The 23291-nt window shown below is 45.6% G+C and overlaps 1 protein-coding gene across 1 annotated transcript in view; it reads right to left on the reverse strand.

Annotated features, from left to right (window-relative positions):
• Positions 1-23291, reverse strand: part of ppp2r3a (protein phosphatase 2, regulatory subunit B'', alpha) — an 82107-nt gene that overhangs the window by 37192 nt on the left and 21624 nt on the right. The window contains 1 exon segment of the mRNA XM_072691187.1: positions 9130-11808. Within this exon segment, the coding sequence (XP_072547288.1) occupies positions 9130-11280 (2151 nt within the window). The 5' untranslated portion in view covers positions 11281-11808.

Below are 23291 nucleotides of genomic sequence, written 5' to 3' on the forward strand. Positions count from 1 at the left end.
AACTCAACACAGCTCCTCAACACACAACTCAACACAGCTCCTCAACACACAGCTCAACAAAACACAACCCAGCTCCTCAACACACAGCACAGCTCCTCAACACACAACTCAACACAACACAATTCAACACACAACTCCTCAACATACAACACAGCTCCTCAACACACAACACAGCTCCTCAACACACAACACAGCTCCTCAACACACAACTCAACACAACACAATTCAACACACAACTCCTCAACATACAACACAGCTCCTCAACACAACTCAGCTCCTCAACACACAACACAACAACACAGCTCCTCAACACACAACTCAACACAACAAATCTCCTCAACACACAACTCAACACAACTCCTCCCACACAACAACACAACTCAACACACAACTCAACACAACTCCTCCACACAACTCAACACAACACAACTCAACACAACAACACACAGCTCCTCAACAACTACTCACAACCCAGCTCCTCAACACACAACACACAACTCAACACAACACAGCTCCTCAACACACGGCTCAACACAACACAACACACAACTCCTCAAAACACAACACAGCACACAACTCAACACAACACCGCTTCTCAACACACAACTCAACACAACACAGCTCCTCAACACACAACTCAACACAACTCCTCCACACAACAACACAACTCAACACAACACACAGCTCCTCAACAACTACTCAACACAACACAGCTCCTCAACACACGACTCAACACAACACAACACACAACTCCTCAAAACACAGCTCAACACAACACAATTCAACACAACCCAGCTCCTCAACACACAACTCAACACAACACAGCTCCTCAACACACAGCTCAACACAACACAACTCAACACAGCTCCTCAACACACAACTCAACACAGCTCCTCAACACACAGCTCAACAAAACACAACCCAGCTCCTCAACACACAACACAGCTCCTCAACACACAACTCAACACAACACAATTCAACACACAACTCCTCAACATACAACACAGCTCCTCAACACACAACACAGCTCCTCAACACACAACTCAACACAACACAATTCAACACACAACTCCTCAACATACAACACAGCTCCTCAACACAACTCAGCTCCTCAACACACAACACAACAACACAGCTCCTCAACACACAACTCAACACAACAAATCTCCTCAACACACAACTCAACACAACTCCTCCCACACAACAACACAACTCAACACACAACTCAACACAACTCCTCCACACAACTCAACACAACACAACTCAACACAACAACACACAGCTCCTCAACAACTACTCACAACCCAGCTCCTCAACACACAACACACAACTCAACACAACACAGCTCCTCAACACACGGCTCAACACAACACAACACACAACTCCTCAAAACACAGCTCAACACACAACTCAACACAACCCAGCTCCTCAACACACAACTCAACACTCAGCACAACACAACTCAACACAGCTCCTCAACACACAGCTCAACACAACCCTCAACACACAACTCAACACAACACAGCTCAACACAACACAACACAGCTCCTCAACTCACAGCTCAACGCAACAACACAACTCAACACAACTCCTCAACACACAACTCAAAACAATTCCTCAACACACAACTCCTCAACACACAACAACACAGCTCCTCAACACACAACACAGCTCCTCAACACACAACTCAACACAACACAGCTCCTCAACACACAACTCAACACAGCTCCTCAACACACGGCTCAACACAACTCAACACACAACTCAACACAACACAACACACAACTCCTCAACACACAACTCAACACAACTCAACACTCAGCACAACACAACTCAACACAGTGTTGTGTTTGGTAGAGTAAGGGGGGACTGTAGTGTTTGGTACAGTAAGGGGGGACTGTAGTGTTTGGTACAGTAAGGGGGGTGTAGTGTTTGGTACAGTAAGGGGGGTGCAGTGTTTGGTACAGTAAGGGGGGACTGTAGTGTTTGGTACAGTAAGGGGGGTACAGTGTTTGGTACAGTAAGGGGGGTGCAGTGTTTGGTACAGTAAGGGGGGACTGTAGTGTTTGGTACAGTAAGGGGGGTGTAGTGTTTGGTACAGTAATGGGGGACTGTAGTGTTTGGTACAGTAAGGGGGGACTGTAGTGTTTGGTACAGTAAGGGGGGTGCAGTGTTTGGTACAGTAAGGGGGGACTGTAGTGTTTGGTACAGTAAGGGGGGTGCAGTGTTTGGTACAGTAAGGGGGGTGTAGTGTTTGGTACAGTAAGGGGGGGTGCAGTGTTTGGTACAGTAAGGGGGGTGCAGTGTTTGGTACAGTAAGGGGGGACTGTAGTGTTTGGTACAGTAAGGGGGGTGCAGTGTTTGGTACAGTAAGGGGGGGTGCAGTGTTTGGTACAGTAAGGGGGGTGTAGTGTTTGGTACAGTAAGGGGGGTGCAGTGTTTGGTACAGTAAGGGGGGACTGTAGTGTTTGGTACAGTAAGGGGGGTACAGTGTTTGGTACAGTAAGGGGGGTGCAGTGTTTGGTACAGTAAGGGGGGACTGTAGTGTTTGGTACAGTAAGGGGGGTGTAGTGTTTGGTACAGTAATGGGGGACTGTAGTGTTTGGTACAGTAAGGGGGGACTGTAGTGTTTGGTACAGTAAGGGGGGTGCAGTGTTTGGTACAGTAAGGGGGGACTGTAGTGTTTGGTACAGTAAGGGGGGTGCAGTGTTTGGTACAGTAAGGGGGGTGCAGTGTTTGGTACAGTAAGGGGGGACTGTAGTGTTTGGTACAGTAAGGGGGGTGCAGTGTTTGGTACAGTAAGGGGGGGTGCAGTGTTTGGTACAGTAAGGGGGGTGTAGTGTTTGGTACAGTAAGGGGGGGTGCAGTGTTTGGTACAGTAAGGGGGGTGCAGTGTTTGGTACAGTAAGGGGGGTGCAGTGTTTGGTACAGTAAGGGGGGTGCAGTGTTAGGGATGTTCTCCAGAGTGATTTACAGAAGAGCTTGACAGCTCAGCTCAGCTCAGCTCAGACACACAAAGTCAGGGAAAGAGTAAAGGGTCCGGCTTGCCACAGCGCCCCCTGGAGCAGAGAGGGTAAAGGCCTGGTTGACACTCTGTCTGAATCTGAGCTCCACTTCCCAGGAGTGGGATTGATGGTCACGGCAGCTCAGCCAACAGGGCTTCCCTGTCGCCATGGAGATTAACTGCACGTCCCGACAGGTGCAGCGGAGGTCATCTCGCCCTGCCAGAGTATTTCTGATAGGTGGGGTCAGGAAACACAAACACACACACAATACACTCACACAAACACACAAAAACACACACACACAATACACTCACACAAACACACACAATACACTCACACAAACACACACAAACACACACACACACACACACACACAATACACTCACACAAACACACAAAAACACACACACACAATACACTCACACAAACACACACAATACACTCACACAAACACACACAATACACTCACACAAACACACAAAAACACACACACACAATACACTCACACAAACACACACAATACACTCACACAAACACACACACAATACACTCACACAAACACACACACACAATACACTCACACACACAATACACTCACACAAACACACACACTCACACAAACACACACGCAATACACTCACACAAACACACACAAAAACACACACACACACAATACACTCACAAACATATTTACACAAACACACTCACACTATACACTCACACACTCGGTGTGTGTGACCGGCAGTGACCGGCAGTGCTACGTCTGCCGCTCAGATATGTACTTAGCCCCGCCTCTGGAGTTCTGTGGATCAGAGACGTTTTTCCCAAACTTAGCCCCGACCCCCCGGAGAGCGCAGGGTCCGCTTTCCCCCCCGGCGACACTCAGTCTCTCAGCTAAATACCACACTGTTGGTGTGTGTGTTTGTGTGTGTGTGTGTGGGGGGGGGGGGCTAAACTTATACAGTTACACACACACCTTTGTCTCTTTCTCTCAGTCCAGGTCAGTCAGCGGTGCTCTGTAACACTCAGAGCAGTGTGTGTGTTTGTATTGTGTGTGTGTGTAAGTGTTTGTGTGTAATTGTTTGTGTGTGTGTCTGTGTGTGAGTGTTTGTGTGAGTGCATTTGTGTGTTTGTGTGTGTGAGTGTGTAAGTGTTTGTGTGTAATTGTTTGTGTGTGTGTCTGTGTGTGAGTGTGTGTGTGTGAGAGTGTGTTTGAGTGTGTGTTTGTGGGTGAGTGTGTGTGTTTGAGTGTGTGTGTGTATGTGTGTGTGAATGTGTGTATGAGTGAGTGTGTGTGAGTGTTTGTGTGTGTGTAAGTGTGTATGTGTGTGAATGTGTGTGTGAGAGTGTGTTTGCGCGTGTGTTTGTGGGTGAGTGTGTGTTTGTGTGTGTGAGTGTATAAGTGTTTGTGTGTAATTGTTTGTGTGTGTGTCTGTGTGTGAGTGTGTGTGTGTGAGAGTGTGTTTGAGTGTGTGTTTGTGGGTGAGTGTGTGTGTTTGAGTGTGTGTGTGTATGTGTGTGTGAATGTGTGTATGAGTGAGTGTGTGTGAGTGTTTGTGTGTGTGTAAGTGTGTATGTGTGTGAATGTGTGTGTGAGAGTGTTTGCGCGTGTGTTTGTGCGTGAGTGTGTTTGTGTGTGTGAGTGTGTAAGTGTTTGTGTGTAATTATTTGTGTGTGTGTCTGTGTGTGAGTGTGTGTGTGTGAGAGTGTGTTTGCGCGTGTGTTTGTGGGTGAGTGTGTGTGTTTGAGTGTGTGTGTGTGTGTGTATGTGTGTGTGAATGTGTGTATGAGTGAGTGTGTGTGAGTGTTTGTGTGTGTAAGTGTGTATGTGTGTGAATGTGTGTGTGTGTGAGAGTGTGTTTGCGCGTGTGTTTGTGGGTGAGTGTGTGTGTTTGAGTGTGTGTGTTTGAGTGTATGTGTGTGTGAATGTGTGTATGAGTGAGTGTGTGTGAGTGTTTGTGTGTGTAAGTGTGTATGTGTGTGAATGTGTGTGTGTGTGAGAGTGTGTTTGCGCGTGTGTTTGTGGGTGAGTGTGTGTGTTTGAGTGTGTGTGTTTGAGTGTATGTGTGTGTGAATGTGTGTATGAGTGAGTGTGTGTGAGTGTTTGTGTGTGTAAGTGTGTATGTGTGTGAATGTGTGTGTGTGTGAGAGTGTGTTTGCGCGTGTGTTTGTGTGTGTGTAAGTGTGTATGTGTGTTAACCACACCAGCTGCACTGCCCCCAAAATAACTGGACTGGTGAGTGTACTGAAAGGTGCCGGATTCTCCAACCACACCTTTTCCAGCTCTTCACTGACACACTGCAGGTAGAGCTGCACTGATGAACAGAAGCCTGGAGCTCCAGACAAAAGCCACAAACAACGACACCAGTGGTGTGACACTAACTGGCTGACCTGATCTCCACCACTAACACTCAGCGACCGGACTGCTGCGGGAATGCCGGCGTTTAGCTGCTCTGGTTGAATGTGGCACTGCAGGCAGAGACTGTGTGTACGGTACCGTGAGTGTTTTAGGGCGATCACAGACGGGGCCGTCAGATTCCAGACTTGACGGGAAAACACAGAAGTGATACTGTTATCTCTGTAAGAGCAGATCCACTCCAAATCCCTAGAAAGAGCTGAAGCTAAATGTAATCAATGCATTAGAAAACAGGTGGGTAATGCTAACGCAACATCTGCACTTCAAAAATGAAGAAAAAATACAAAAGACAATTTCTAGAGATGAAGCGGTGTCTACAAACTTGCGACCAAAAGTGTGTATGTGTGTGCATATAGAATAAGGGGAAAGTGGAGCTGCTGCGGTCACTGAAGGAGTTCCTCTACTGACAGGTTTCATGGTAACGTCATAAATAGCTCGGCCAAGATAGCAGGCAGGCTGGTGTCGCTTTACAAACTCCACTCAAAAACACTCCAGATCTGGATTCACCAACAGACAGGAAAACAGAAGCACACGGGACTCTGAACAGTTCCAGCAGATTCAGAGAGTCAGAGCACCGCTAATTAAAGACTCCATCAAACACTCTATTAAACACTTCACCACACACTCCAACAAACACTTCATCAAACACTCTATTAAACACTTCACCACACACTCCAACAAACACTTCATCAAACACTCTATTAAACACTTCACCACACACTCCAACAAACACTTCATCAAACACTCTATTAAACACTTCACCACACACTCCAACAAACACTTCATCAAACACTCTATTAAACACTTCACCACACACTCCAACAAACACTCCATCAAACAGCCCCATAAAACACTCCATCAACTACCCCAGAAAACAATCACTCCATAAACACTATCAAACACTCCATGAAACACATCTTCATACAGTTTACCATACACTCCATCAAACACTCCTTAATGCACTCAAATCAAATACTCCATCAAACATTTTCTCAAACACTCCATCATACAATCCATCAAGCACTCCATCAAATACTCCATTAAGCACTCCATCAAACATTCCATCAAACACTCCATTAAAGCACTCCATCAAGCACTCTATCAAAAACGCTTGGTCATACACTCTATCAAACGCTTGGTCGTACACTCCATCAAACGCTTGGTCATACACTCCATCAAACGCTTGGTCATACACTCCATCAAACGCTTGGTCATACACTCCATCAAACGCTTGGTCATACACTCCATCAAACGCTTGGTCGTACACTCTATCAAACGCTTGGTCATACACTCTTGTCATACACTCTTGGTCGTACACTCTATCAAACGCTTGGTCGTACACTCTATCAAACGCTTGGTCGTACACTCCATCAAACGCTTGGTCGTACACTCTATCAAACGCTTGGTCGTACACTCTATCAAACGCTTGGTCGTACACTCCATCAAACGCTTGGTCGTACACTCTATCAAACGCTTGGTCGTACACTCTATCAAACGCTTGGTCATACACTCCATCAAACGCTTGGTCGTACACTCTATCAAACGCTTGGTCGTACACTCTATCAAACGCTTGGTCGTACACTCCATCAAACGCTTGGTCGTACACTCTATCAAACACTCTTGGTCATACACTCTTGTCATACACTCTTGGTCGTACACTCTATCAAACGCTTGGTCGTACACTCTATCAAACGCTTGGTCGTACACTCTATCAAACGCTTGGTCATACACTCTATCAAACGCTTGGTCATACACTCTATCAAACGCTTGGTCATACACTCTATCAAACGCTTGGTCGTACACTCTATCAAACGCTTGGTCGTACACTCTATCAAACGCTTGGTCATACACTCTATCAAACGCTTGGTCATACACTCTATCAAACGCTTGGTCATACACTCTATCAAACGCTTGGTCATACACTCTATCAAACGCTTGGTCATACACTCTATCAAACGCTTGGTCGTACACTCTATCAAACGCTTGGTCGTACACTCCATCAAACGCTTGGTCGTACACTCTATCAAACGCTTGGTCGTACACTCTGTCAAACGCTTGGTCGTACACTCTATCAAACGCTTGGTCGTACACTCTATCAAACGCTTGGTCGTACACTCCATCAAACGCTTGGTCGTACACTCTATCAAACACTCTTGGTCATACACTCTTGTCATACACTCTTGGTCGTACACTCTATCAAACGCTTGGTCGTACACTCTATCAAACGCTTGGTCGTACACTCTATCAAACGCTTGGTCATACACTCTATCAAACGCTTGGTCATACACTCTATCAAACGCTTGGTCATACACTCTATCAAACGCTTGGTCGTACACTCTATCAAACGCTTGGTCGTACACTCTATCAAACGCTTGGTCATACACTCTATCAAACGCTTGGTCATACACTCTATCAAACGCTTGGTCATACACTCTATCAAACGCTTGGTCGTACACTCTATCAAACGCTTGGTCATACACTCTATCAAACGCTTGGTCATACACTCTATCAAACGCTTGGTCATACACTCTATCAAACGCTTGGTCGTACACTCTATCAAACGCTTGGTCGTACACTCCATCAAACGCTTGGTCGTACACTCTATCAAACGCTTGGTCATACACTCTATCAAACGCTTGGTCGTACACTCTATCAAACGCTTGGTCGTACACTCCATCAAACGCTTGGTCGTACACTCCATCAAACGCTTGGTCGTACACTCTATCAAACACTCTTGGTCATACACTCTTGTCATACACTCTTGGTCGTACACTCTATCAAACGCTTGGTCGTACACTCTATCAAACGCTTGGTCATACACTCTATCAAACGCTTGGTCATACACTCTATCAAACGCTTGGTCATACACTCTATCAAACGCTTGGTCGTACACTCTATCAAACGCTTGGTCGTACACTCCATCAAACGCTTGGTCGTACACTCTATCAAACGCTTGGTCGTACACTCTATCAAACGCTTGGTCGTACACTCCATCAAACGCTTGGTCGTACACTCTATCAAACACACTATCAGACGCTCAATCAGTTAAAAAAGTCAGTTTGAGTCAGTCAGGAGCAACACAGACCCACCAGTCTTCAGCGCAACTGATGATTTATTCAAGAGCTAGAAAATAGCGTCTCATCACAACCTGTGTTTTAGAGGAACGTTTTTACTCAGAAGACTTCAAAGAACCTCAGGTTCTGCATAATGCAGATCTTGGTTCAGAAGAGAACAACCCTCAGCAGCTCGCCTAAGCAGACTCTCATTCTCTGCCTCAAATAATGAGACTAATTTTCCACTTCACTGAAATTTGCCTCAGCCTAACTGAGAAGTGAAAATCCAGAACCCATCCATCCGTATATCCTCTATACACTGACCATGGTCAATCCATCCCATCATTGAGATCATGACATCATGAGAGACACACAATTTCCAGAAGTGGACAACTGCTCCAGGGAGGACAGACACACATTTAAAAATCCTCTACTCCATATCATCAGAGGCTAAGAAAACAGAGGGCAGAAGGAATTTACAGTGGTGGCAAAACTGAAGGGTAAAAGGTCCTGGCGACTTCCTTCATAGTGAATAACCTTAATCACACGGTCCCCTACGGTCTGAACCTCCCCTGAGTACCCTAGATAGTCCACTCTCCAGACAATTAGGACAAACGCACCTCATCTTACACCTCATCATTTGTAGAGTACTCACTCTGATGACTTCAGGCGTCTGCTGGATGAGTATAGTCGAGCCTGTGTCTCTCCCAGCGGTCATTGAATTGGTCACTGAAACAGGCACAGGTGAAGGTGTAGCTGCTGGTAATGCAGGTGTGTTAGCAGGCACTGGTGTGTTTTCAGGTAAAGGCTCAGGAACAGGCTCTAGACCAGCTTCTGTTTTAGCGGTGGCCAGAGTGTCCTGGAGCAGACGCATGACCTCACGCTCTTTGGACTGCGTCCCCAATCCGGCACCACTCTCAACCAGCTCCTGAGCAAAGCTCTCAATACTCTCCAGAATCCGCAGCAGTAGAGCACCATCGTCCTCTTCACCTGTCTCTTCGGTTCCGTGGTCCACAGGCTTGGTGTACGAGAGTCCAGGAGAGCTCTGGGCCACTGATGGACCTTTAGTCCCCAAGCTAGCGGTGTGCTGCAGGTTCTGATAGGAGTTTGTTTGTTGAAGAGATTCATTCATTCGCTTCAACTTTGGTGGTAGTGGAGGTTCCTTTTGCATGTTCTGGGAGAGGCACTCCAAGTCCATCAGTAATTTGTCAATATCATCTTCCCCTTCTCTGCGGATTCGTGGGGCTGGTTTTGGGAACGTTCTTGACTCCGTGCTGTACGGCTGGCTAATTACTGGCTCAGGTCTGGGTTTGAGCGCAGTTCCATTTCTACTGATATCTGTGAACTTATCTGTGACACCTGGGCCTAAATCTGAGAGGGCCACAGGTCTTTTAGAGTGCTGCCTGGACTCTGAAACACCAAAGCCGGCGTGCTTCCCCTCGCTTCTTGCTGTCTTGTCCAGTGTCCGCCCCACATCTGCATCCTCTTCAATATAGAGAGCCTCCATGGATTCTTTGCAGATGCTATCGGTGCTGCTGGACAAGAGCGAATTGGTGGAAGAGAAGGGATCATGACGGCCGGCAGTGACAGAATGAAAGGTGGACGGACTGGTGACGGGAGGCAGGATGCCACCATTGGCAGATGCATGGGATGATAGTGGTGTAACAAGAGCCTGGACAGGTTTTAAACTCCCTGTAAGCTCCCTGGAAGCTTCATGGGAGTCTGGTTGAGAAGAGGATACTGATTTAGACGGAGGTTTTGTCAAAGGAGGTGAATGAACAACATCCTCGTAGCGTGGTGGCTGTTCATTGCCAAAAATGGGTGAAAATGGACTTTGCTGCAGTCCATGGAGAGTGTTGACCAGCTCAGACAAATCGTTATGCTCTTGCCTCCCAGCCTGACCCAGCTCCAGCTCCAAAGGTAGCCTCTTGAGGTAGCTAGAGAGTCGCGCCATCACATTCTTATAGATGGCTTCTGGGTTTGCAGAATCCTCATTTCCATCTCCGCCCATGGACTTCCTCTTGATGCACTGCTTTATAATGTCTGTGCACTTCTTCAAGTCCTCTGAACACTTGAGCAAAATGTCCAGACAGGCTTTTATGTCTTCCCCTGAGGTGCCACTGTCTGCCCTGGTCTTCTCCAGTATTCGGGCAATGAGGTTCTCCTCGCTGAGGCTGTTGAGGTAAAGCGCGGCCGCACTGCTATTCAGGTTTTGCTCTAGGGAGGTGCTGCGACTAAGCTTCTGCTCCTCGGCCACAGGCTTTTGCATAAGGCCAAAAGGGGGACAGTTCTCATCGTTGCCTGCAAAGTGGCCGTAGATGATATCGAGGTCAGTGGACCTGCGGCTAAAGGAATCGGGTCTGACCTTTCGCCCCTTCCTGAAGGTCACATGGCTGGAGGAGTACTTGATCTTCTCAAAGGAAAACTCCTTGATCTTCCCACTGGCTAAATTGATTGCTTCACCAGTGATGTCCTTCAGGCTTGTCGAGCTTTGGATAGCCGATCCTTTCTTGACCCTTGGGATGACCTGGTGGTAGTCCTCACAGAAATGGCCCGAACTGCCATTCTCCAAAGATTTAGAGGCAGGTTCATGGAGGCTCAAAGGCTGGTCCATGTAAGGCCGGGAAACGGGTATATCCAGAAGCTCTGCACAGGTGCTGCGGTGAGCCACCATGCAGTTAAATCCATGTTTCGCTGCTCCACAAGGTCCGTTACAGTAATGCACCGTGTGCTGAACGCGCCGGTCGATCACCACACTGTTATAACAGTTAATGCTGCTGACCACGATGCGATAGGTCGCTGCCATGGTGTCTTAGAAATCTTTGTCTTTTCATATAAATGATTCCTCTAAAAACACAATTCCCAACAGTAAAATTCCCAAATAAAAAACACTCTTTTTCGGTCCCAAAGCAAACAGCTAGGAAAGGTGCTTCTCTTGCTGAAGCTTCCAGTGATGAAGAGCTACTCCAAATGCTGACTCTGCTAATGTTAGGCCAAAGAAAAAATGATGTCCATGCCAGTCTTTTACCGGCGCCCCATGGTTAAGGTAATTGTTAGCCATAGCGATGAGGCTATCCATTCCTCAGCATGGGACACTGTGGCCTAATTATAGGCCAAAACACAGAGCTCCTGATCATCTTCTTTGTGGACTGCGAAGGCCTGCGGGCTTGGAGATGTCTTCTGGCCCCTTCCACAACCCCATAAACCACAGACCACCTGGTGGTCGTTCTGCCTTGATGTGCCCCACAGATGTCTTTTCTTCTCTCTCTCTCTCTCTCTCTCTCTCTCTCTCTCCAGTGGGGTACAGATGTCTTTGTGAATCCAAGGAGATCACCTGTGGGTGAACAGGGAGACAGAAAGCACTTAATTAGACTCTTCAACATGTGAATGGATCTCTGAGGTGTGTGTTGCGTTACTAGTCTTTCACACACTAAGAGCGTTAAAGTTACTGACCCTGTAAAACAGAGGGCTTTAGTCCGAAAACTGGACGACATTATAAATGCCCACTGCTTCGGCTCGATCTGCAAGACTGCTAATCAGAACAGCTTTTTCATTATGTCACTAATTTAATGCAAATATTTCATAGAAGCGAAGATGATGGAATTCATAGGAACTCCAAGAGCTTTGGTTGAATCTGCTGAAATGTTTGGTGGTCAACCAAAGAACAACCACAAAACTGTGAGGATCTATTTTCACTGGTCTGGAATCAGTGGGTGTGGTCTAATACTAGACCTAATCCTGAAATTTTAGTCTTTGTACAATCTCTTACATTCTTTCAGCAAGAGAGTCCGGTGTGGTGGCTGGGGGCATTCCAGAAGCAACAGTGGAAATCTGACGTTTGAACATCAACGCTTGAACCAAAAATATTGACTGAGAAGTTTTAAAACAGTTGGAACCGTGAGCGTCCGAACACTAAAATATAACACCTGCTGCCCATCAGACCGCCCTGAGGAGGATCCACAAGCAGGAACCCTGAACAAACATCAGCCTCAACACTGAAGATCAAACAGGGAAAAGGAGTTTTTACAGCACGAGACTGAGCTTCCTGTCTCAGTGTGTAAACAGCCTCCAGCCAAACACATGTAGATCTTCTTCACAAAAAGGACGAGAGCTCAGATCTTCAGCTGCTGTGTTACAGCCCGTTACTGGATGAGGCATAAAGGAAGAATCAGAAATGAGGAGCGTCCTGACCACGGACACACACCGAATGCTGTCTGTTCAGTTCTTTCTGAGACAAAACGTCTGCTGGTCAGCCACGTCGGAGTGGTCAAGATCTGCATGTAAGCAAAGACACGCGTACTGAGGAATAAAGAGTTCTCATGATCGGCCATAAATTCTTTATTACCCAACCGATTTATTACCCCCCAGTTTATTACTCCATATAGCGAACAGCCCGTCACTGCACTCTCCCTCTTACTGCTGCAGTCAAACTACAAATCAGGGCTAATATCAACTTCCAGCTGCTCCGTATTCAGCCAATCAAACAAGAGTCATTTAAATATCTAAACACCTCATAGAACAAGCTCAGAACACCACTCTCACTGACACCCAGAATTATTCTCCCCGGCCCAGCTTTCAGCCTCCACACAAACGTTCTGCATATATTCTTTAGGCAGGTTCTAGGGAGTAGCAGCTGATTTCTGGGGTTTGGTGCTTTAGAAGTACTATGAGCTTCAGTAACTCTGCGTCTTCAGTCTAAAAGAAAGACTGAATCTGATACATCGGAACGTTCCAGAACCGAGCTGAGTTTAGAAGTGTTCGGTTTCTTAAAGAGGGGGAAACGTGAATGTTTCAGGTTCTGAAGCTGAAAGTATTAATTTCATACTGAAGATGAAGATGAAACGATTTCTCATTTTACAGAATGTTACAGTGTCTGTTAGTCACAGTACCCGCTCTAGATAACGCCTCAGACTGAGGGACAGCTAGGTCCACCAGGTGCTCAACTCTCTTTCACCCACCATACATACATACAAACTCTGGATCCTCGGAGAGAGAGAGTGTGTGTGTGTGTGTGTGTCAGATAAGTATATTGTATGCCGTCCGTCTCTCCTTCTCATGACTGTCTTCTCTCGCTTGTCCCTTACTTAATTATGTTCAGAATCCATGGGGGCGGTCTCCGGCGGTCTCCCAGAGTATGGAGGACCAACTGAACCCGTCTGCTCTGCCCGTTGCCGAGTCTTGTTATTGTCCAGAAGCTGCCAAAGAGAGGTTCCTCCACCTCAGCCTGAATAATGACTCCTTCAGACTCCAGCAGGAGGCGGTTCAGCCTGGGTGGCAGTTAGAAACCAGATCCCAGATTCAGGGCTCCACATCATGCTAGGGTTCTGCATTTTGTGGGGGATCTATAAACTTTAGACTGATTTCCATTCTAATCACAACACGTTTTAAGAAGCAGCTTAGATAGAAATTATTCACGCATCTTATCTAGAACCGGAACCTCCTTCTCATCACGTCCCGCTCTGTAGAGCTGCTCCTCTCTCAGACCGGAGCTCAGTGGGCAGAGTGATACACACACTGTGCTGAGGTGAAGGTGGGTCCGGTTCCTCCAGCGTTCCTCAGCTCTGTGGAGAAGGTTCTAGAACTGGTGGGACTTTTCTTTGGTAAATTCTCCAGTGTAAAACAACGCTGGTTATTGAAGGGGGTCAATAACTGAGTTAATCCCACAGGAAAGGTTTATGAGCACTGCAGAGTTCAGAGCTTCAGTTTTCTTATTAAACAGTGAAAAAGCTCCGCTGTCCACAAACGCCCAGAACGGCCCAGAATGAGCTTCTCCTGCCTCACACACACACACACACACACACACACACACACACACTGAGAGCTCAGGACTCTGGTGAGTTTCCAACATCAACCTGGAAGACTGCCAACAGCCCAAGCCTTCATCCCTTAGAGTTGTGAAATGTTAACCCCCAGTGTAACACTGAAACTGATATGCAACAACATTAATATCCAGTATGAAGCTCTAATACTGAAGCTCACTACCTACCTAATTAATATCCTGTATGAAGCTCTATTATCATTAATATCCAGTATGAAGCTCTAATAGAATTAATGTCCAGTATGAAGCTCTAATAACATTAATATCCAGTATGAAGCTCTAATAGAATTAATATCCAGTATGAAGCTCTAATAACATTAATATCCAGTATGAAGCTCTAATAGCATTAATATCCAGTATAAAGCTCTAATGACATTAATATCCAGTATGAAGCTCTAATAGAATTAATATCCAGTATGAAGCTCTAATAACATTAATATCCAGTATGAAGCTCTAATAGCATTAATATCCAGTATGAAGCTCTAATAACATTAATATCCTGTATGAATCTCTAATAACATTAATATCCAGTATGAAGCTCTAATAGAATTAATATCCAGTATGAAGCTCTAATAACATTAATATCCAGTATGAAGCTCTAATAGCATTAATATCCAGTATGAAGCTCTAATAGAATTAATGTCCAGTATGAAGCTCTAATAGAATTAATATCCGGTATGAAGCTCTAATAACATTAATATCCAGTATGAAGCTCTAATAGCATTAATATCCAGTATGAAGCTCTAATAGCATTAATATCCAGTATGAAGCTCTAATAACATTAATGTCCAGTATGAAGCTCTAATAGCATCAATGTCCAGTATGAAGCTCTAATAGCATTAATGTCCAGTATGAAGCTCTAATAGCATTAATATCCAGTATGAAGCTCTAATGGCATTAATATCCAGTGTGAAGCTCTAATAACATTAATGTCCAGTATGAAGCTCTAATAGCATTAATATCCAGTATGAAGCTCTAATAACATTAATATCCAGTATGAAGTTTTAATAACATTAATATCCAGTATGAAGCTCTAATAGCATTAATATCCAGTATGAAGCTCTAATAGCATTATTATCCAGTATGAAGCTCTAATAACATTAATGTCCAGTATGAAGCTCTAATAGCATTAATATCCAGTATGAAGTTCTAATAACATTAATATCCAGTATGAAGTTTTAATAGCATTAATATCCAGTATGAAGCTCTAATAACATTAATGTCCAGTATGAAGCTCTAATAGCATTAATATCCAGTATGAAGCTCTAATATCATTAATATCCAGTATGAAGTTCTAATAACATTAATATCCAGTATGAAGTTTTAATAGCATTAATATCCAGTATGAAGCTTTAATAACATTAATATCCAGTATGAAGCTCTAATAGCATTAATATCCAGTATGAAGCTCTAATAGAATTAATGTCCAGTATGAAGCTCTAATAGAATTAATATCCAGTATGAAGCTCTAATAACATTAATATCCAGTATGAAGCTCTAATAGCATTAATATCCAGTATGAAGCTCTAATAACATTAATATCCAGTATGAAGCTCTAATAGCATCAATGTCCAGTATGAAGCTCTAATAGCATTAATGTCCAGTATGAAGCTCTAATAGCATTAATATCCAGTATGAAGCTCTAATAACATTAATATCCAGTATGAAGTTCTAATAGCATCAATATCCAGTATGAAGCTGTAATAGCATTAATATCCAGTGTGAAGCTCTAATAACATTAATGTCCAGTATGAAGCTCTAATAGCATTAATATCCAGTATGAAGCTCTAATAGCATTAATATCCAGTATGAAGCTCTAATAGCATTATTATCCAGTATGAAGCTCTAATAGCATTAATATCCAGTATGAAGCTCTAATAGCATTATTATCCAGTATGAAGCTCTAATAGCATTAATATACAGTATGAAGCTCTAATGGCATTAATATCCAGTGTGAAGCTCTAATAACATTAATGTCCAGTATGAAGCTCTAATAGCATTAATATCCAGTATGAAGCTCTAATAACATTAATATCCAGTATGAAGTTTTAATAACATTAATATCCAGTATGAAGCTCTAATAGCATTAATATCCAGTATGAAGCTCTAATAGCATTATTATCCAGTATGAAGCTCTAATAACATTAATGTCCAGTATGAAGCTCTAATAACATTAATATCCAGTATGAAGTTCTAATAACATTAATATCCAGTATGAAGTTTTAATAGCATTAATATCCAGTATGAAGCTCTAATAACATTAATATCCAGTATGAAGCTCTAATAACATTAACGTCCGGTATGAAGCTCTAATAACATTAATATCCAGTATGAAGCTCTAATAGCATTAATATCCAGTATGAAGCTCTAATAACATTAATATCCAGTATGAAGCTCTAATAACATTAACGTCCGGTATGAAGCTCTAGACCTCAACCTTTTTCACTGCCCACAGAATTTCTTCTGACTCAGTCTTCCGGGTCTCTGACTGACTTCATTCCGATCATGCCCACCCACCCACTCACAGAGAACCACAGTACCTTCACCTGTTGGGCTCCATCAATGCCCGTCAACACAGCTGCATGACTGCACCCCCCCAATTTCAGTAGCAGCTGACCAGCATTAAGAGTCACTACCTACCGGTTCCGCCCCTTACGCTCACTACCTACCGGTTCCGCCCCTTACGCTCACTACCTACCGGTTCTACCCCTTACACTGACTACCTACCGGTTACACCCCTTATACTCACTACCTACCGGTTCCGCCCCTTACGCTCACTACCTACCGGTTCTACCCCTTACACTGACTACCTACCGGTTACACCCCTTATACTCACTACCTACTGGTTGCACCCCTTATACTCACTACCTACCGGTTCTACCCCTTATACTCACTACCTACCGGTTCTACCCCTTATACTCACTACCTACCGGTTACACCCCTTATACTCACTACCTACCGGTTACACCCCTTATACTCACTACCTACCGGTTACGCCCCTTACGCTCACTACCTACCGGTTCCGCCCCTTACGCTCACTACCTACCGGTTCCGCCCCTTACGCTCACTACCTACCGGTTACGCCCCTTATGCTCACTACCTACCGGTTACGCCCCTTATGCTCACTACCTACCGGTTACGCCCCTTACGCTCACTACCTACCGGTTCTACCCCTTACACTGACTACCTACCGGTTCCGCCCCTTACGCTCACTACCTACCGGTTACGCCCCTTATACTCACTACCTACCGGTTACGCCCCTTATACTCACTACCTACCGGTTACGCCCCTTATACTCACTACCTACCGGTTACGCCCCTTATACTCACTACCTACCGGTTACGCCCCTTATACTCACTACCTACCGGTTACGCCCCTTATACTCACTACCTACCGGTTACGCCTCTTATACTCACTACCTACCGGTTACGCCCCTTACGCTCACTACCTACCGGTTACGCCCCTTATACTCACTACCTACCGGTTACGCCCCTTATACTCACTACCTACCGGTTACGCCCCTTACGCTCACTACCTACCGGTTACGCCCCTTATACTCACTACCTACCGGTTACGCCCCTTATACTCACTACCTACCGGTTACGCCCCTTATACTCACTACCTACCGGTTACGCCCCTTATACTCACTACCTACCGGTTACGCCCCTTATACTCACTACCTACCGGTTACACTCCTGATCTTTGAAAGATTCTTATCTGTAACTTCCTCAAGTGTGTTCAGTCACACAGGTCAGTCATGAACAGTGTAGTTCAACACGGAGTTCTTCTAGTGGACAGAACCTCATTTCTCTCTTCAGATCCGAGGCTGCCCTGCCTCACCCTCCTGCCTCTCCAACCACAGGACTCAGTCAGAGGCGAGTCAGTCTGGCGCTCTGCGGCTGCACTGTAAAACTCGGAGCAGCCTTCAAACGCGACGACGGAAAATAACTGGTCTTGCAGCCAGACAGGAATTACAGCTCTGACAGTCCAGCGCTGCAGTCGGTTCTCCAGACCAGGTTCTCCAGCAGACCCAGCCGTGTAATTATCAGCTGACTGCAGACTCTCACACACACTTTCCTACTCATAGGAAACTCTGACTGTTATAACCTCATATATTACCTCTCTCTCACACACACACACACACACACACACACACACACACCTACACCACTGGCCCTCAGCCCACCGCACCAGTCCTCCAGTCACTTAAATAAACTGTAGAAGGAGTTCATCACAGCGCCTATAAACTCCAGTTTACTCACTCTCAGCTCACCACTGAATAATTCCTACATTAATAAATTCATTCATAAATAAATAAATAATAACTTATAACTAAATCATCAATTAAGGAAAACTGAACACTCAGTTTACACTGAGTAATTCATAATAAACAAATGATTATAGTAGACATTAAAAAAGTTCAATCTGGATACTGAATAATTCATAGTGGACAGTGAATAATTCATAGTGGATAGTGAATAATTCATAGTGGATGGTGAATAATTCATAGTGGATGGCGGATAATTCATAGTGCATAGTGAATAATTCATAGTGGATGCGGATAATTCATAGTGGATAGTGAATAATTCATAGTGGATAGTGAATAATTCATAGTGGATGGTGAATAATTCATAGTGGATGGTGAATAATGCAGTATAGTGGGTGAATGTGTGGGATGGGTTGGGTTTAAGGTGCAGTAGTGCCGAGTGGGTTTATGGCTCAGCAGCAGTAGGGTGTAGGATACGATACACCATTCTGTGTCTGTAAAAGTCATTTCTGAGTTGGTGTGTGTGTGTGTGTGTGTGTGTTTGTGTGTGTGTGTGTATTTGTGGCCCTGGCAAGCTGGCAGGTGGAGGTTTGGAGGCCCTGGGGGATGAGGTGTATTTCTACTCCAGCCCAGTTTGGGACCTGTCCAGAAACATCCACAGCAGGACGCAGAACCAAACACACACACACACACACACACAGCATCAGAAATATAAAGCCTCTCCTACAGCAATGATGAGGACAGCCCATAGTGTCCCTCTTCACAGATGTTCTGAAAAACACATCGAAGCTGAAACACAGGTAAGACACTTTACAATCTCAGACTGAGGAATCCTGCAGGCCTTTGGACCACACGAAACTATAAACCACCAGCAATACCAACACCAGCTCAGTCTGAAACATCTTCCAATTAAACCCTCTGTCCATCCTGTCCATCCTGTAATCAGAGAAACAAGCTCTGCAGCTGCATCCAGCACTTCTGTAGTTGGTGAATACTGAATTTTGTGGGGAACTGGAGAAGCCAGCAGTAGATTAAAGAGCTTTTTATTAGACACGGTTAATAGCATAATATATCAAAAGCCATCTGTTTAATCCCACACTCACTCACACTGAGAATCTCACCGCCTTTTCCTCATCCAGAGGCAGAGAGCAGAACTGAAGCTGTCCAGCTGAAACCACAACAGACACTGTGTTCTCCAAATGCCACACTGACCACACCCTGAGCTAGTCCCTGATTTGGGATATTCACCTCCCTCTGAATAGGAGTACATGGGCCAGAACTACAGGGCTGTACCAGAATACTCTGATGATTCCCTTCTGTGAGGACTTAAACCCAATTTCTGGGTGACTGTGCTGCGCTACACCAATAAGAGTCCTTGGGTAAGACTCCTAACACTCCATTGGCCCTCCTCTGTAATACCAGTAACCTTCGCTCTGGAGAAGAGCGTCAGCCAAATGCTGTAAATGTAAATGTAAAAGTACTACGTACTAATAAGGCAGTAATGAAGAGGACAGTAAGTCGATAATGGTGTAGCCAGTGAGGCAGTAACGATGAGGGCAGTGAGGCAGTAATGACGAGGGCAGTGAGGCAGTTATGACGAGGGCAGTGAGGCAGTAACGATGAGGGCAGTGAGGCAGTAATGACGAGGGCAGTGAGGCAGTTATGACGAGGGCAGTGAGGCAGTAACGATGAGGGCAGTGAGGCAGTAACGATGAGGGCAGTGAGGCAGTAATGACGAGGGCAGTGAGGCAGTTATGACGAGGGCAGTGAGGCAGTAACGATGAGGGCAGTGAGGCAGTAACGATGAGGGCAGTGAGGCAGTAACGACGAGGGCAGTGAGGCAGTAATAACGAGGGCAGTGAGGCAGTTATGACGAGGGCAGTGAGGCAGTAATGATGAGGACAGTGAGGCAGTAATGATGAGGGCAGTGAGGCAGTAATGACGAGGACAGTGAGGCAGTTATGACGAGGGCAGTGAGGCAGTAATGACGAGGACAGTGAGGCAGTAATGATGAGGGCAGTGAGGCAGTAATGACGAGGACAGTGAGGCAGTAATGATGAGGACAGTGAGGCAGTAATGACGAGGACAGTGAGGCAGTAATGATGAGGACAGTGAGGCAGTAATGACGAGGGCAGTGAGGCAGTTATGACGAGGGCAGTGAGGCAGTAATGACGAGGGCAGTGAGGCAGTAATGACGAGGACAGTGAGGCAGTAATGACGAGGACAGTGAGGCAGTAATGACGAGGGCAGTGAGGCAGTAATGATGAGGGCAGTGAGGCAGTAATGACGAGGACAGTGAGCCAGTAATGACGAGGACAGTGAGGCAGTAATGACGAGGGCAGTGAGGCAGTAATGATGAGGACAGTGAGGCAGTAATGACGAGGACAGTGAGGCAGTAATGATGAGGACAGTGAGGCAGTAATGACGAGGGCAGTGAGGCAGTTATGACGAGGGCAGTGAGGCAGTAATGACGAGGGCAGTGAGGCAGTAATGACGAGGACAGTGAGGCAGTAATGATGAGGACAGTGAGGCAGTAATGACGAGGACAGTGAGGCAGTAATGATGAGGACAGTGGGATGTTTATTGTGGTCAGAGTGTTTGTGGTCTTCTCTGCAGTTGCTGATATAAAGCTGACCTTATAAGGTCGTCCAGCTGCTCTTCCTCCGTCCTTCACAGGCAGAAAAGCAGCCTTAATGAATCATCTCAGACGGGTGTTTTTGGGTCACGTTACAGTGAGCGCTCCTCTAGCTTTTGCCTTCTACAGACCAAACCAGAGATCTGAAAGCAGCCTCTCCGAGCCCAGCAGCCCTGCCGGAATAACAAGGACACCTCAACTGAGCCGGTCAGTTTACAAACCGCAGCTACATCAACGCCGTCCAGAAGCGTTTAGCTGTAATTGGCTCGGCTCATTACCAACAGCTCCACTTCCACCACCGTCACTCAACAGCTGCCAGGAGTTCAACTAGCCTCTGATCAAAGCTCAAGGTCGGGATAACTGGGGAAATTTGAGGTTTGGGAAATGAGTAAGATGGATCACAATGGCTCTGACCCCTGCTCTGTCCAACAGCTTTCAGAGCTCCTAAACTGATGTCCTGCCTCTAATATTCAGTCCTGGCCGGCGTGTTGATGTTAAGCTAAATTGTGTATCGTGCGGCGTGAAGACCCGACACCAGAGAGCCATTTCTCCATTTCTCCTGTTCATCCTGTGGTTTTTGATGCTGTGTAATTCCCCGTTATCTAGAACGACATGTGGTTTTACCGTAAGTGCTGGCATATATACTCAGTTTTCCCAGACTCCTCTGCTTGCTCACGTGACCACTCTGGCCAATCAGGACAAAGCCTGATTGCCGGAATTTTAGCAAAGACTCTTTGTACCGTTTTGCCGACCTTCCCCCGTTTATCCTCTGTGAGTTTGTTTGCTCTGATTTGCTTTGTGTACCTTTTTAACCCGACCTCTGCCTGTTCCTCGTTATCTCACCTTACCTCAGCCCTTCTGTTATGGTTACCACAGCTCCGGTTACTCAGGTAGAAGTGGAGATACTAGGGTTTAAAAGACTTAAGCTTTTTACTCCAGTAAAAGTGTAAAAGTACTGGTTTCAGAACGACTTCAAGTAGAAAAGTAAAAGTAATGGAAGGAAAACAAAGGCCGAAAGCTTAGGCCGCGCCACAGGGGTCTATAGTGCACTACCCCCCCCTCCCCAAAACCCCATTTCTCTAAAAGTCATAATGAGGAGAATGTTCTATTAAAATGTTGATGTTAAAAATGTTGGGCTGCACTAGGCTCCTGTTTCAGCTGCAGATCTGCCCATTGAAAATGAAGCATTTCAGTAATATCAGCTCTATTAAAGGAGCGTCTCTGTGCTCTACTGAGCATCAACATGAGCTTCATGGAGGAAAATATGAGGAGTCGTTGTCTAGAAGTTCTGTAAAGCTGCAGAAAGTCAGACTTCAGAGGCGTGTGATCAATAAGCTTTATTGGAATGTAAATGTGGGGCTCAGTCGGGACGTTTCACTGCAGCTCTCTTGAGTCTCTGCCACGGACACAGTCTTCATACTAGACTACAGACGTCTGCTGTGAGCTCGCTGGAGAGGGACGGGACGTGTGCAGGTGTGATGGATCTCTTATAAACCAATAGGGAGTCAGAATGGTGTGTGTTTATACTTCTCATCCAATCAGGATCAGACTCACAGGGTTTATCTGGAAAGGGTTTTTATTGATGACGAGCCGGAATGAAAACAAAGGGAAATGAAAATGTAAGGAGGAGAAAGTAAAGTCACCTAAAAAATAATTACTGCAGTAAAGTTTAGATAACCAACATTTCCACTGAAGTAAAATATCCAAGTATTTGTACTCGGTTACTTGACACCTCTGGTTTTGACCCTCACCTCTTTACTGGTTTGATTTCGGATCACCATCTTTTCAATAAACTTTCATAATCTAGTAAAAGTGACGGCGCGTATCTGTCCCATCACAAACGGCGTCAGGAGTCAGGTTCGTCCTCGTTGTGCGCTGACGAAAACATGTTCGCCTTGTATCAATATGCCCAACCGCACCAAACACGCTCTCTGATGGTGCTCGGAGTGATCCGCTCGGAGTGATCCGCTCGGAGTGATCCGCTCAGGCTCTTTGGGGTATGAAGGGAGAGGTCGTCCAAGGCAAGAAGTAGTTTTTGGTGGTGCTGTCGCTGTCTTTCACTACCAGCTTGTCTTTAAGTGGGGGGTTTTGTCTGCT

The sequence above is a fragment of the Salminus brasiliensis genome, chromosome 11, assembly GCF_030463535.1.
Source record: "Salminus brasiliensis chromosome 11, fSalBra1.hap2, whole genome shotgun sequence".
NCBI classification, from domain to species: domain Eukaryota; kingdom Metazoa; phylum Chordata; class Actinopteri; order Characiformes; family Bryconidae; genus Salminus; species Salminus brasiliensis.